The following is a 13632-nucleotide window of genomic DNA, read 5'->3' on the forward strand; positions in this document are numbered from 1 at the left end:
ACTCGCTCAAAACAAAAAGAAAATCGTCAAAAGACTGCCATGGCGATCGATGTCGCAGACAGGTGTATGTGCCGAACATGTGCCGGTACATGATGGGTGCGACGCGCTAGTTTAGCATGACAGTCCGTCGTGTGTGACTGGATGCTAGCGGACACGGCGAGTTGGAAGCTTCATTCGCATCCACTCGTCGCCGACAATCGCATGGCCGACACGCGAGTCGTAGAATGCACGCTGGCGCTGAGCGCGCTCAACGTAGGTGAGGCGATGCCTATGTACACGGCCTTTGGTGTCGCGTATGTATTCGTACTTTTCCTCGCCCTGGGAACAGTTAGCACAGTGATCTTGAAGAGGACAAGAAGTGTTACTTACGATAATAGCCCATATGGCCTGCTCCTGGGGATTCATCTGGCAGTAGTAGGTTGGTCGAGGCAGAGGTTTCTCGCCGCTCAGTCGACTGGATATGCTGTCCACGCTGGAGCGGATGGAGAGAACCATGGTGAAAGGTGTGAGGGTGGTGCGGTGGTGCGGGTCTTTGTCGGCGTGGGGGTTGGTCGTAGGAACGCTCGCCGCAGAGGGCGTTGGATGCGCGTTACCGGACGAGCGTGTCGATCGTGTTGTTGTTCAAGTAGCGACGTGAAGTGACAGACGGATGTTGATTCATGAAGTAAGGAAGGAATAAAATAGGCTGGGGAATAATGCAACAATGCAAATGCACAATGTTGAGGCGTGACCCGTAGTTCGCCCCACGATAGGTTGGAAACGGCAAAGGTTTTAATCGCGCAAGCCGGAGGGCGAAACCGGCACTGTGTAGGAACCGTGGTCGGCAGTCAACTTCTGGCGATAGGCAGAGCGAGGGAATGTACAGTTAAAATATAAATGACAGGGCTGCAAAGAGTACAATCCAGGAGCAATCCGGGGCATCATAGGCCGCCCACGGGGAACTCAAAAGTAATTGCGCCTTCCGCACTACGCGGATGGTTGAAGCCTTCCAAGACATGCCGAGAAAGACCAGCCCAGACACAAGGGAGCACCTCTGTCCAGACCCAACCACCACGCTGCAGATCAAAAGTACACGATGCACAATGGTGCTCGAAAACATTGCATCACCATGCTACGCCAGGCTTGGCTACCCAAGCAACGCAACCATGTTGCGCGGCGCCCAGCGGAGCGGAGGCTTGTCGGGACAAGAATGAATGAGGACCGTCCATGTTGGGTAAACCAACACGCATTGCATGTGAGGCGCAATCTCCAGATCTGCAAGTCCAAGAGGCTTGGCGGGGGATCGACAGGACAGTGTGCGGCTTGAAATGAAGCATCTCGGGACTTGTAGCGTGCGGGTGAGAGAGATCGCCAGAAAGGCTGCGCACGACTGGCTAGCTGAGGCGCCATCCCGCATGCACATCACTACGCCTTGCTATACCACAGCCCACCATACGCCCAGTGTTTGACGTGTTCATCACATGTAATATCCCCTCTTGGACTGCCTGGGGCGGCTCCTCAAACTTTGATTATAAGCCAGCTTCCTTGACGTCCGCGACCTTCTGTCCGTAGACGACAACACATCACCGTCTCTCAGGGGCTGGTTTCTCGAGACCCTTTGCCCAGCCTGCTCACTTGTACAGCACCACCATACGCAACCATTCACAGGCTGTTTCATGTGTTTGCTGGTCCGGGTGTGCTCTAGTCAATCCACACTATGGGCACAACTACTCGGGCCGCGCCACGATTATTGCTTTTGGTCAACAGCATACGCCGCTAGAAGTCTGGCGGCAGAAACATAATTATGCACCAAACAACCAGCGCATATTCAACGTTAGCCCCAGGCCGTTGAACGCTAAAGACGAGATGGGTTGAACTTGAACGGCTGGGGTCACAAGGGTTCACCAGCCTTCGGACCATGACAGTTCCACAGTTCCGCTTGTGGACAAGCACAACTGGGCAAATAGCCAAGCAGACAATTACATCTAGTCTTGTTTTGTAGTAACAAAGCAAAGGGAGGCTTCCGGGTCCTTCCGTCATGATTTCGCTCTGCAACCAGCCAAAGGGGTCAGCCAAGCCCTGACTGCGGGCTCCTATGGTTGCTTTCCATGTAACCATCCTTCCGCGTATCCTCCCTTTTGCTTCTACCTTGGCAAATTCTGTTCAACCGTGCTCAACATCTGGAACTACTGTGGAAGACGAATAAACCCCTTACCAATTCCCGCTCAGTAGCACTTGGCATAAGACCCTCTGCTGGTCATGAATAAGCAAAACCCTGCCTTGAACGGCAAAATACCCACCCAAAATAGGAAATCTTGGTGTGCATTGCTAATGGTTTCGGCTACCTAGGAAAGTATTACAATATGAGAAACCCCTTACTCAAGTGTCTTCAGTGATGAGCATTGATCGAGCATGTACGCCGCAATTACGATTCGTCAATGTTGAATTCTGCTGAACAAGGAGTGCAATTGGCTCTTTCCGTGTAAGTCTGTGCTCGTAGTTACATGCAGCGTTTGTTTCATCTCTTGTGACAGACTGGGCTGTCTTCCAAGTCACGATGGACCTTGGGACCCCGTGCGTAAGATCACTGATTATCCAAATCTACCCCCGCAGCAACTGTGACAGCAATAAGTAATATCATGACAACGTCAGCACGGGTACGTAAGCCGAGTCACTCAGGAGTATTATTCCATGTGTTCAAGTGTCAGGAAGAGGGGACAGAGTTCGGCATGGGCAATTACTGGCTGTAAGCTGATATCCGGCGGGTAGCGGCCGACGTCGGAGGGTTGCTGCGGCTTCTGGCGGGGCTCACCTTCATACGTGGGGTAGCTTCCGGACGCTGCCATGAAACCTGTGCGCGCCATATTTTCTCATTTTCAAAAACACGTACCAATTGCTCATAGAAGAAAATGCCTGCGCACAATATTGTCGTTCTCGCTGGTAAGTTACAGAGTCGGAAGTCGGGCACCACAGTACTAATTCGCGTCCAGGTGATGGTGTCGGCCCTGAGGTAACAGCAGCATCCGCGTGTGCCCACCGCGTTTACTCACCGATATTTCCAGGTTGTCACTGAGGCGATCAAAGTCCTTAAGGTCATTGAGAAGCATACCGATAATACCTTCAACTTCCAGGAGCATCTGTTTGGAGGTGTAAGTTGGGAGCTATGACGTAGGAGTCGGAACCGATCATAACATTCTACAGTGCTCGATAGACGCGCACAACAACCCTCTTACCGACGAGACCCTCACAGCCGCAAAGAATGCCGATGCCATCATCCTCGGTGCCGTCGGAGGACCGGTACGTAATTGTGTACTATCAAAAGGGCGACCCAATCTAATAGATGGTGTAGAAATGGGGCACGGGCAAGGTGCGCCCAGAACAAGGTATTCTCAAGCTCCGCAAAGAACTCGGGACCTTTGGAAATCTGCGACCCTGCTTCTTTGCCTCCGACTCACTAGTCGACTCCTCGCCCCTCAAAGCCGAAAATGTGCGGGGCGTCAACTTCAACATCATCCGTGAATTGACTGGTGGCATATACTTTGGTGACAGGAAAGAAGACGAGGGCGATGGCAAGGCAATGGATACTGAGCCATACAGTGTCGAGGAAATTGAGCGCGTTGTACGTTTGGCTGGCAACCTTGCCTCGGTCGAGGACCCGCCAGTACCTGTGTGGAGTTTGGACAAGGCCAACGTGCTCGCGACATCGAGGTTATGGAGGAAAACATTTGAGCGCATTATGAAGGACGAGTACCCGCACCTCAAGTCGGGTACCCACCTCATCGACTCCGCTGCCATGCTCATGATCAAGAACCCCCGCGCGCTGAACGGTGTTGTTGTCACAAGCAATCTGTTTGGTGACATTATTAGCGACGAGGCGAGCGTTATCCCAGGCAGTTTGGGTCTTCTGCCAAGTGCCAGCTTAGGCGGCATTCCTGATGGCAAGACAAAGCTCAATGGCATCTACGAGCCTATCCACGGTAAGTCCCGACGATATCCGCAACCATTTCGCTTGCTCACACAAATATAGGTTCTGCACCAGATATCGCTGGACAGGGCATCGTCAATCCCATTGCGACTGTCCTATCCGTAAGCATGATGTTCAAATACTCTTTGTGCCTGCCGGAGCTTGCGCAAAAGATTGACGAGGCAACAAAAATCACTATTGACAATGGTGTCCGAACCGCCGATATCGGCGGCAAGTCAAGTACAAGCGAAGTTGGCGACGCGATAGCTGCGGAACTGGAGAAGCTGCTGAAGAAGTAATTTTTCGACTGTGAGAATGATGTGCTTAGTATTTAGTCATGGTTCTGGCCGAATAGCGATGCTTTACTCGTAGCCCTTTCCAAGAAAAGTTCAATTTTACATCTCTCATCCGCGCATCTTGGGCTAGCCTTATCCATGTATATGTGTTTAATACGGAACGCTTTCTTAGTAATACTCTACATGGAAGTGAATACTAAATTCAGAAGTGATATGTCTAGTATACGTGTATGCCTACTCATTGTTCGTGTCGATCATACATCATGTCATGGAGACGGAATGGGAACCGAACGAATGAGTTCGTGTACCGCTGCGTAGAGTAGCCTGGCAGAGTATACCATGACTGCTCTTAGAAACCGCGACGCGCGTCCTGCCACATAAGCAAAACTCTGTAGAATCATGTCTGGTAGAGAGTATGCCTTGGCAATGCAACAAAAACAAGATAAATGTAGCCAAGATTTACTGCACCCGTGGTACTTGCTGTTGTAGTCTACAACCGGTTTGAAGGGAATAGTGAAGGTAAGAATGATGTAGTGTAGACTATGCTGCTTGGTAGGAGTCACACATATTTCTTTTTGATACAAAATCGGGTCCCCTCTACGTAAATTCTGGGCTCGATGACGCGTTCGAATACTCGTCTTAGCTGTGTAGTATGTAAGGGCTCGTGTTGCGGTGAACTGGGAAGAAAGAACGGGGTTGGGTACCCGGAGACTAAGATCTTGGTAGTATGTGGACATGGCACCACACAATATGTCTTCTCGAGAGATACAGCTCATGCATACAATAGTAGTAATGTCTGGTCCTTGATCTTGAAGAAAAGTCTTTGTAAAGGCCATTGCTTGAAGATAAGAATCTTTTTTACCACGATGGAACATGGGATGAGGTGTGAGCACAGACGTAATCCATCAACGGCGAAGATGGATCGGAAACAGATCGACTCCACAGCCTACACAGCCCTCCCAGAAAAAAAAAGTAAAGAAAAAGCAACAGGAAAGTCGATTGGTAGTCTTTCTTGGCCGGTACTGGGTTTCACCGTTGTACCGAGCGGAATTAAATTGTTTCCCGACTCCGATCAGAACCAAACTGTTCCAAACGGAAGGCGAGTGCTCTAGTTGGAAAGATTTTCGAAGGGAAAACCCACCCAGAAGCCAAATTCTGGAAGAGGCGGGGGTGGAGCCATAGTAATTTTTTGGCAATTCTTACAGTTGCATTTTCTCGGTGAATGCCCTCCATGCCCATGGAAATATAATTTTACCTGCTTGGATTAGCTTAGCCTATAGCGTATTGGATTATTTCTCACAAAGAGGATAGCGGAATATATCCTAACCTGCGAGAATCAATTACAACTCAATTAGATAAGAGAAGTCAATCAATTACGATTGCGGACAAGCAACGCAGCGTAGCAAGTGGAAAACGTACTCGCAAATCTTCACTGACAAATTGCTTGAAATTCATTTGCATCTCTTCACCATCAGAGGAAGAGCTAGATAGCAACATAGTATTATAAGAGTACATGCTTTTGAAGACGTGTTTGAATATCACACACATATCCGCACTCTTCTAACTACTATAATCACCAACCTTTGCAACCACCATGAGAACCTCCGTAATTATTCTTGCTCCCGGGCTGCTCACTGCAGTCTACGCCACCGGCGGCGACCGAAAGCATTTTCCTATCCACTACAAACATCCTGCGTGCGATTATGTATGCAGCGGTAAGCCTAAACACCCAATACCCATAACTTGTATAATACAACCGGCTAACCTAGGGGACAAAAAAATTCCCCGCCTTACAGGCAATGAACCCCCGCTTGGCTGTCAAAACGTCACAGCACACCACTGTGCGTGCGGCCCCTTCGAGTACAACGGCTGCTACAACGACCCCCACGGCGGAATCCTCCTCACCGAACGGATGTCTGGTCGCCGCTTCGACGAAGAAAACAGGCAGGAGAGCTGTGCGCAGACGTGCTATCGGTGGGAGTACTTTGCCATATCCGACGAGATTTGTCAGTGTGGCGATTACTTGCACAAATGGGCGACCAAGGTCGATGCCGTGCAGTGCAGAATCCCGTGCGCGGGCAGTTTTACGCAGTTTTGTGCACCGTTGGGGCTTTCGATGGTTTATAGGAAGAGGAGGAATACTACGGAGACGAGGGATTGGTGTAGAGCGCTCTCTATGAGTCAAGGAGAAAAGAGCAGGAAAGGAGTTTGGGGGTAGATGATGCTATGGATTGGATGGAGAAAAGAGAAGTTTGGGATTTTGGGCATCATGTGTTTGGCATTCTATACCAAAAGATTGTGGGGTTTTTTACTAAAGGGGGGAAAAGAGATTCTTGGGGTTGTGTGTGTGTGTGTGAGAGTGAGAGAGAGAGGTGGGGGGGGGGGGGGGGGGGGGGGGGGGGGGGGGGGGGGGGGGGGGGGGGGAAGCTGAGAGAAGTTAATACTACTATTACATCTCAGCATAAGCAACCGGAATGTGAAGACAATGTTTGACTAGAGCAGTGAGCGGCATGCTAAGTGGTGCCATTTGGTGACATGTTACTGGTGATTATTCAGATTAAAGGGCATTACAAAAAACGACAGTGACTGCTGTCCGAAACAGCCGGTCTTAAATGACCACTGTGACATGATCGCCCGCGGAAAAAAAAGATGCGTGATCTTAGGTAGCTTTTGCTTGTCACTCCGACTGGACGGGCCGCGATACGTTTTCCTATCGATAGCATTTCCTCCAATAGGTAGAGGACGTTAGGTTGGGCTGAAACATGAGGCGGTTAAAATGATCGACCGGACTGGCTTTGATGTATGTAAGTATGCGCACGCGCGCTTCATTGAATACGTATGTGCCCTGTCTGTGCTTCTGATTGGCTAATCTAGAGTAGACGGGGGCATCCGTAATGTAGGGTTTTTGGTTCTCTGCAATTCCCATGAGACAAGAGAGATTGCTTTGCAGATGATGGAATGGTGATTCTAGGGGGCACTGGGATGTGCGCTGCAAAACAACTTTTGCTGGACTTGTGATGCATGGCTGCATACTTCAGCTTCCTGTATCAGCTTTTTCTAAAAGAGTATGTGGCATCAGAGGGTTACGGCTACAGAAGCCGAGTAAGTAGTATCACAAGTACTACTGTGCAACACCCACACTGCTTGGTAAAGGATCATTTGGGTGTTCTTGGTCGTTCTTGGACGTGTATCAAATCGGGGCATCGCCTCCAGCTGTCGCTACGTTGCCGAAATCCGAGCCCCGCGTAACGAGGCCATGACTAGCTGTTAGTCTCGGACGGGTGTCTTGAAAGAGATCATCAAGCACCCCCTGCAGCCTGCAACTTGCACAAACGACGACACCAGGCTGTTGGCAGTGGCAATAAGTTACACCCGGACGGAGCACCTGCAGAAGGTAGCGCAGCTGACGCCATCAACTAGATTGTTCACAGACGCATTTTGCTGCAGAAGGGATACGAGAGGGCGGTTAACCAGACGGTAATTGCTACCTGTTCAAAGGAAGTGGAGTATGAATAGCGCAAAAACCAAATCGAAGGTCAAAGGACAGGCCAGGTCGATCACAAGCACGTGGCGAGAGTAAGCGACAAGAGCGTTATCGATAGGGGCCTGGCAGCCATTGGCGCCATATCACTCACATGCCTACACTAAACACCATTGGTATTATAGCCGAAGAAACGTAAACGGTCTGTCTATGAAACGAATCCGCTGTCAGTCTTCCTGGTCGCGTGCTAATCATTGCGCAAAACGTTGGGCGTGGGATTTGACGAAGTGATCCTTCGCCAGGGACAAGCGCCCCTGCTACGCCAAAAATGGGAGAGCGTGAAACAAGACGCAGACTCCGTCAGCCACGAACAGCAGAACCTCCATCGCGGAACCCGGGCAGCGAGTCCTTCACTCGAGACCCACAGGCTCTCGCGTCTCGCTGCCTTTCCCAAACAGGTCCACTTCCCCCGATGCGCCACCTGGTCTTGCTCACACCATTGGCTCGTCGCAAAGTCAGGGGCCCGTATACTACTACAACGCTCCACTCTTGGGCAGAGGCTACTAGCATGCTGAGAGCACAACCCTCTTCAGCCGCCGAGACTGGGCGTGCTAAGGCGTGTTATACGGGACCCATCAACAACTATGGTCCAGTCGTCAGGAGGTGATTTAAAAGCTGCCTGCCTGCCCTTGTGAAGGAGGGCATCAATCCCAGTGATAGATACACACTCACTCGTGACAAGCTAGTCTTTGTCTACATTCATTCTACATTCACTCACTTTTCTGTTCGAAAGCGCCGGACCGTCTTTCTTCTTTGAGCTTCTTTGTTGCTGTCAAGAAACACCCTCTTCACAGAAACAGCAACATCACTACACAGTCCTTTCAGCTCTGACTCTACTTTGCAACTTCCAGTCCTTCCTTGCATTCATAACGACCACAGTCTTTACGAAAAGAAAAAACACTACACACACCATGTATATGAAGACTCTATCTGTGCTCGCCCTAGTTGGCGCTGCCCAGGCTCACATGAGCTTGTTCTACCCACCCCCGCTAGGCGGAGCTCCATCCATCAACCCCCAGTCAACTGAAATCGATCCCGAATTCAACTTCCCGCTTGGATGCTGCGGTCCTGATGGAGGTGACAGCAAGCCTTCTCCAGGCCCCTGCCGCGGTCACCTTGACAAGTTCGATACCGAGAAGGCATCGGTCACATGGCAGTCTGGTCAAGACGCCTACTTCCAGCTCACCAGTTTCGACTACGACAAGGCCGCTCCCGGCGGAACTCACTATGGCGGATCCTGCCAGGTTGGATTCTCCACGGACAAGGGCAAGAGCTGGAAATTGGCCGCTTCGTATCACGGTGCTTGCCCGCATGCTACCGAAGATGGTTCACCTGAGGCCCAGACCTTTGACTTCAAGGTCCCTACCAACATGCCTGAAGGCGACGCCTTGTTTGTCTGGATCTGGCTGAACCGTGAGCACGAGAGCTTTGAGTCTTGCAGTAAGGTGCACATTGGCGGTGGGGGATCAGGCGACAGCACTGAGCCTACCAAGCCCTCCCCATCAGCATCTCAGCCTGAGGAGCCAGCATACTCTGCCACTTCACCCAAGGAGACACCTCAGCCTGAGACGCCCCAGCCTGAGACAACCCAGCCACCCAGCTACGAGAAGGAACCCGCTGGCGACAACAGCAACAACAGCAACAACAACAACAACGGCAACGGAAATGTCGTCACCGTAACCACCGTAGTCGCAACCACCATCTACAAGTACGAAGCCGCCGAAACCGCTACTCCCAACTCCCCCTCGCGCAACTGGGGCCGCGCCCACCCAGCTGTCAAGCCCAACACGCGCCGCTACCAAGTCGACGGCTCCCGCTGCGACTGCACCCGCGACGCCCTCACCCTTGCCGCTCGCTGCTTCTGCGACTCCCCCGAAAAATCAATCGAGCGCAAGGCCCTGCGTCTGCACCGCCGCACCTTCTACAAGCGCACCGACGCCTGCGACTGGAACTCTGCGCCCGCCATGGAGACTTCGTACTACACTATCGATGCTAACTGTGCTGCTGGCGCCAAGGACCGCATGCCCGAGAGTGACAAGTTCGAGCTCGGTTGGGATGTCCCCTGTGGTGTTGTCGAGGGAGAGAGTGAGTATGAGATCAAGACTATGACTTGTGATATGTATGGTTAAGTCTGTGTACATTGGTTCGTTGGTTGCTATTGGACTCTTTTTTCTTCTTCTTCTGCGTACATATCCTTTCTTTCTTCGCTCGTTCATCACGTTTTCTGAACGCTGGCTTTCTTCTTTTTTTATATCTTCTTCACATTGGTTCATGGGTGCCTCCATGGCTTGCTTTGACATTCTCTTTTTTGGGGGGGATGGGGTGTTTTGCAGCAATTTTGCATGATGCAAATGCGCTTGCTTTGTGTATCTGTATTGGGATGGAAACCTTGCTGCCATTTGGGTGTTCTCGCGCTGGATTATGCAGTGTATATATCTAGCGGACGGGGCAGATTTGGATTTAAAAAAAAGGGGGGAATAAGACATGTGTGTCATGGGTTTGGCACCGTCGTACAAAACAATGTAACATGCAAGAAATCACCATGAGAGTCTTTGCTATAAGCATATTTTTATGGATTTAGTGACGTTTCGTTCTCTCTTACAACTTACAACAAGCACTCAACCCAACACAACCTTCACAGGCCCCTTAGCATGCGCCTCCCAAACATACTTCGGCACCCAACCACACGCGACTCTATACGCGACCCCCTCCTTGCGCTGAATCCAAAGAACATTATAGAACTGACACACCGCACCACCGGGACCCTCCTCTCCCATATTCTTCTTCTGCTTCCGCTCTCCAAGCACCTTCTTCCGAACATTGAACCAAATCTTCTGCTCATACCGCGTCCGATACTCTTGCGTCGCATTAAGCTTTGCCAGCCTCTCCTCATGCCTTTCCATTTCCAAATATACCTGGTCGTTGATTTCATTTTCTATAGCGTTGAGTTCCAGGGCGAGAGCACTATTACTATCATCCTTTGCTGCTTCCTCACCAAATGCCATTGACGTATCGAATAGCAGCGCACGTTTCTGCTGCGCGGTGAGGGGCGGCGAGGCAAACGGTATGATTTTACAGACGTTTCCATATGTGTAATAGCTTTCTAGGTCGGCGAAGACGTTCCATTCAAATGAAAATTCGAGGTCCAGCGCGTTGGCGCTGCCGGTTGATATGGCGACGAGTTCGACGGGGAGATTGGGGTTCATGCGATCATTGTTCATGTGGCGGATGAGGCCGGCGAACATGCCGTTTGGCTGTTTGAGAACGATGACGGGAGGGACTTTGTTATCGCGGGGACCGAGGGCGAACATGCGGTCTTCGAAGACGGAGACCTTGACGTCGCCCCTGGCGGATTCGTAGGTACGAGGTCAGTCTATGTCTCACATACAGTTGATACATGAAACTCACCAGCTAACCATCTCTTGGGACTTGAGAGGTCGTAGGATGGTGGCGGGGAGGAACATGGCGGAGGTGGTTTCGAAGGTTAGGTAGGATGTTGTGCAGAGTTCGGGTTGCCGTGAGGCATCGAGTGATAGTGGTATGGGGTGTCTGAAGAGTAACTTTCGATCTGTTGCATGGCTATAACTCGGAGCTTCTGTGCCGAGTTCGTAGTGGGATTCCCACTCTTCTGGAAGTGCGTCAGATGAACCTGAGAGCTTAACATGCTCATCAAAAATGGGCGGATCCGACATCAGTTCCGACTGTACTAGATCGTTAGACGCACGCCACTCTATCAAGTTTTGTGTTTGCCAGCTGCGAGCTCGATTTCGCATTTGGTCTTCGTTCATGTAGGCTAGGCCAGAGCGAAGACTCATTGGATCCACGAAACACTGCCATCCGCACCATGCCCACGATGGAAGGCTGGACACGCCTCCGAATGTGCTTGATGAATTACCTCGATCTACACGCCGATCTGCAGTCTCAAATGGCTGCCATAGCAGAACATGGTCAAGAAATATGTTCGGTACACCCGATATAAATTTTCCAGGAAACGATCGCGACAAGGCGCTCAAGACACCCGAAAAGCCTAATAGTGCATCTTGGGGATAAGAGAACTCTCGGCCGTTGTACGGACAGATCAGATCCACGTAGAAGCTGAAATCGGGCCACCATCGGGTCGTAAATCGCTTGCCCATGTCCGTGGAGACTGAGATGGTTTCGTGGTCCTGACCTGGCTTGAGGTCCGCGCCGTCCCACATGCAACACTGGCAATCCCAAAAGATTCCTTTCTCGGTAAATACAACGGCCCTTTTACAAAGTATCTGCTCCTGGAATGTCCATCCTCTTGTCGCCCACCGAGATGCTCTCAAAGTCTGATACCGATAGTCCATGGCACGGACGACTTGATCTTCGCTGAGGCCAGAAGAATTTGATTGTTTGAACAAGATGTTAAAGCGAGGCCATTCTGATAATTGATTGCTTCGGTACATGACATCCGGTGCTGCAGCAATGATGGTGAGATACGCTCCTGCGTATATCTTATCCATCCTTGTGACTTGATCGAGTGTCCCTGCATCGTTTTGCACAATGCAAAGTCGGTCGACCCAGAGATATCGTTCGCCTAATGCAGCCGTTACGCTCATAGCGTGTCTGATCACTCCCGGTAGGAGCTCTGAGATAGCGGAGCTGGAAAAGCATCCAGGCGTTTGGAGGTCTGCTACGCTCGCGGCGTCAAGGAGTAAACTGCGTGGTGCTGGTGTAGAGGAATCGCGGGTTTCTGGCCAGGTATAGCTTAAGGCCAAGTAATGATTCGCGGAGACTCCGGGCACAATGCACTGGTCATGGGTATCGATGAGCCATTGAGGTACGTCGTCTGGGGGTTGTTGTGATATCGGTTTGGGGACGCAGATATCGCCATGTGATGAGTTGCATACATCTATCCACTGACGAATTTGACTAGGATAGCTGACTTGGTCGTCGCTAGAAGCAGGAAGCGATTCAACATCCATTGGAGTTACCTGTAAGACTGGCTTTGAAAAGCAGAACGAATGCTTCTCGTTTTATTCGGTAATAAAAGTCAATTCTCAATATCCAGTGGTTGTAAAGCAGGGGAGATAAAGTCCGCTACTTGATTCATCAAATGCCGGCGCCAAGGTGCGGCTGGACTTGAATTAACGAGGCAGCCGTTGGTCTAGCTAATTCTTGTCAGTATCTGTCCAGCTGAGGTTTTCTGTTGCAGCCTTCCATGGATGGTAAGCGCCCGAAAACGCCACCACGCGCTCAATCGCTGCGACCTCTTGACTTGAGCCGAGCCGTCCCTTTCTAAGAGGTGGGGTACTGCACGTGGTCAGGGGAATAATTTGTTAGTTCCTACAGCTCCTGTATTTCTAGACTTAGGCTACTTGTATACAAAGAAAAAACTGCCGAATAACTACAAGCCGTGTGTGGCAGCATTGGATGAGGTCGTATCGGCAAATCCCATGGGAAGTTGGTACAATGCAGTTCGATACATTGCCTCAAATGAAGTTAGACTACAAGGATCGAAATTGTTCATGAGAGAAATACAGTATTAAAATCATAGAAGCGCAATGTTTGAGGGGTGTTGTAGGCACGGACAGGCCGTAGATAGAGTAGAGATGATGGTATGCGAAGTACGTAGTAGAGTTGAGCTTGTCTGCAACAAAGGTCCGTGCACTACGTTATGCCGGCAGTAGCGATGAACCATAATGCAGCACGTTTCCATTGCCTGGTACTACATAGACTTCACTGTATGGTGGGCGCTTGGGATCAAAGTGGCACATAATTGGATTATTTCTTTCATTTATTAAGGACATGACTACAAAATACAAAACGGGAACTGTTCCGCTCGCCACATGTCCACATCCAATCATAACAATTTCATCCTAATACTA

At 50.6% G+C, this 13632-nt stretch overlaps 7 protein-coding genes across 7 annotated transcripts; 5 read left to right on the forward strand and 2 right to left on the reverse strand.

The window, feature by feature from the left end:
- Positions 1 to 144: 144 nt before the first annotated feature.
- On the reverse strand, positions 145 to 495 carry COCCADRAFT_84827 (uncharacterized protein; the record flags this gene model as incomplete). The annotated part of the gene is made up of 2 exons (XM_007709793.1): positions 145 to 318; positions 370 to 495. The coding sequence occupies 2 exons, from the start codon at positions 493 to 495 to the stop codon at positions 145 to 147; spliced, it is 300 nt and encodes a 99-aa protein (XP_007707983.1).
- Positions 496 to 2888: 2393 nt separating this feature from the next.
- Positions 2889 to 4242, forward strand: COCCADRAFT_22719 (uncharacterized protein; the record flags this gene model as incomplete). The annotated part of the gene is made up of 6 exons (XM_007709740.1): positions 2889 to 2919; positions 2970 to 2989; positions 3042 to 3128; positions 3181 to 3276; positions 3329 to 3956; positions 4007 to 4242. The coding sequence occupies 6 exons, from the start codon at positions 2889 to 2891 to the stop codon at positions 4240 to 4242; spliced, it is 1098 nt and encodes a 365-aa protein (XP_007707930.1).
- Positions 4243 to 5178: 936 nt separating this feature from the next.
- Positions 5179 to 5421, forward strand: COCCADRAFT_84777 (uncharacterized protein; the record flags this gene model as incomplete). Its single annotated transcript, XM_007709794.1, has 1 exon — positions 5179 to 5421. A coding segment is annotated over one exon (243 nt), but the record flags the coding sequence as incomplete, so codon positions are not given.
- Positions 5422 to 5833: 412 nt separating this feature from the next.
- On the forward strand, positions 5834 to 6457 carry COCCADRAFT_84684 (uncharacterized protein; the record flags this gene model as incomplete). Its single annotated transcript, XM_007709795.1, has 2 exons — positions 5834 to 5954; positions 6036 to 6457. 2 exons carry the CDS (start codon positions 5834 to 5836, stop codon positions 6455 to 6457), a joined length of 543 nt encoding a protein of 180 aa, XP_007707985.1.
- A 1591-nt stretch (positions 6458 to 8048) lies between these two features.
- Positions 8049 to 8387, forward strand: COCCADRAFT_22721 (uncharacterized protein; the record flags this gene model as incomplete). The annotated part of the gene is made up of 1 exon (XM_007709741.1): positions 8049 to 8387. The coding sequence occupies one exon, from the start codon at positions 8049 to 8051 to the stop codon at positions 8385 to 8387; it is 339 nt and encodes a 112-aa protein (XP_007707931.1).
- A 304-nt stretch (positions 8388 to 8691) lies between these two features.
- Positions 8692 to 9909, forward strand: COCCADRAFT_84887 (lytic polysaccharide monooxygenase; the record flags this gene model as incomplete). The annotated part of the gene is made up of 1 exon (XM_007709796.1): positions 8692 to 9909. One exon carries the CDS (start codon positions 8692 to 8694, stop codon positions 9907 to 9909), a length of 1218 nt encoding a protein of 405 aa, XP_007707986.1.
- A 489-nt stretch (positions 9910 to 10398) lies between these two features.
- Positions 10399 to 12729, reverse strand: COCCADRAFT_1409 (uncharacterized protein; the record flags this gene model as incomplete). The annotated part of the gene is made up of 2 exons (XM_007709717.1): positions 10399 to 11125; positions 11189 to 12729. The coding sequence occupies 2 exons, from the start codon at positions 12727 to 12729 to the stop codon at positions 10399 to 10401; spliced, it is 2268 nt and encodes a 755-aa protein (XP_007707907.1).
- Between the last annotated feature and the right edge of the window lie 903 nt (positions 12730 to 13632).

This window comes from Bipolaris zeicola (assembly GCF_000523435.1).
Source record: "Bipolaris zeicola 26-R-13 unplaced genomic scaffold scaffold_11, whole genome shotgun sequence".
NCBI classification, from domain to species: Eukaryota; Fungi; Ascomycota; class Dothideomycetes; order Pleosporales; family Pleosporaceae; genus Bipolaris; species Bipolaris zeicola.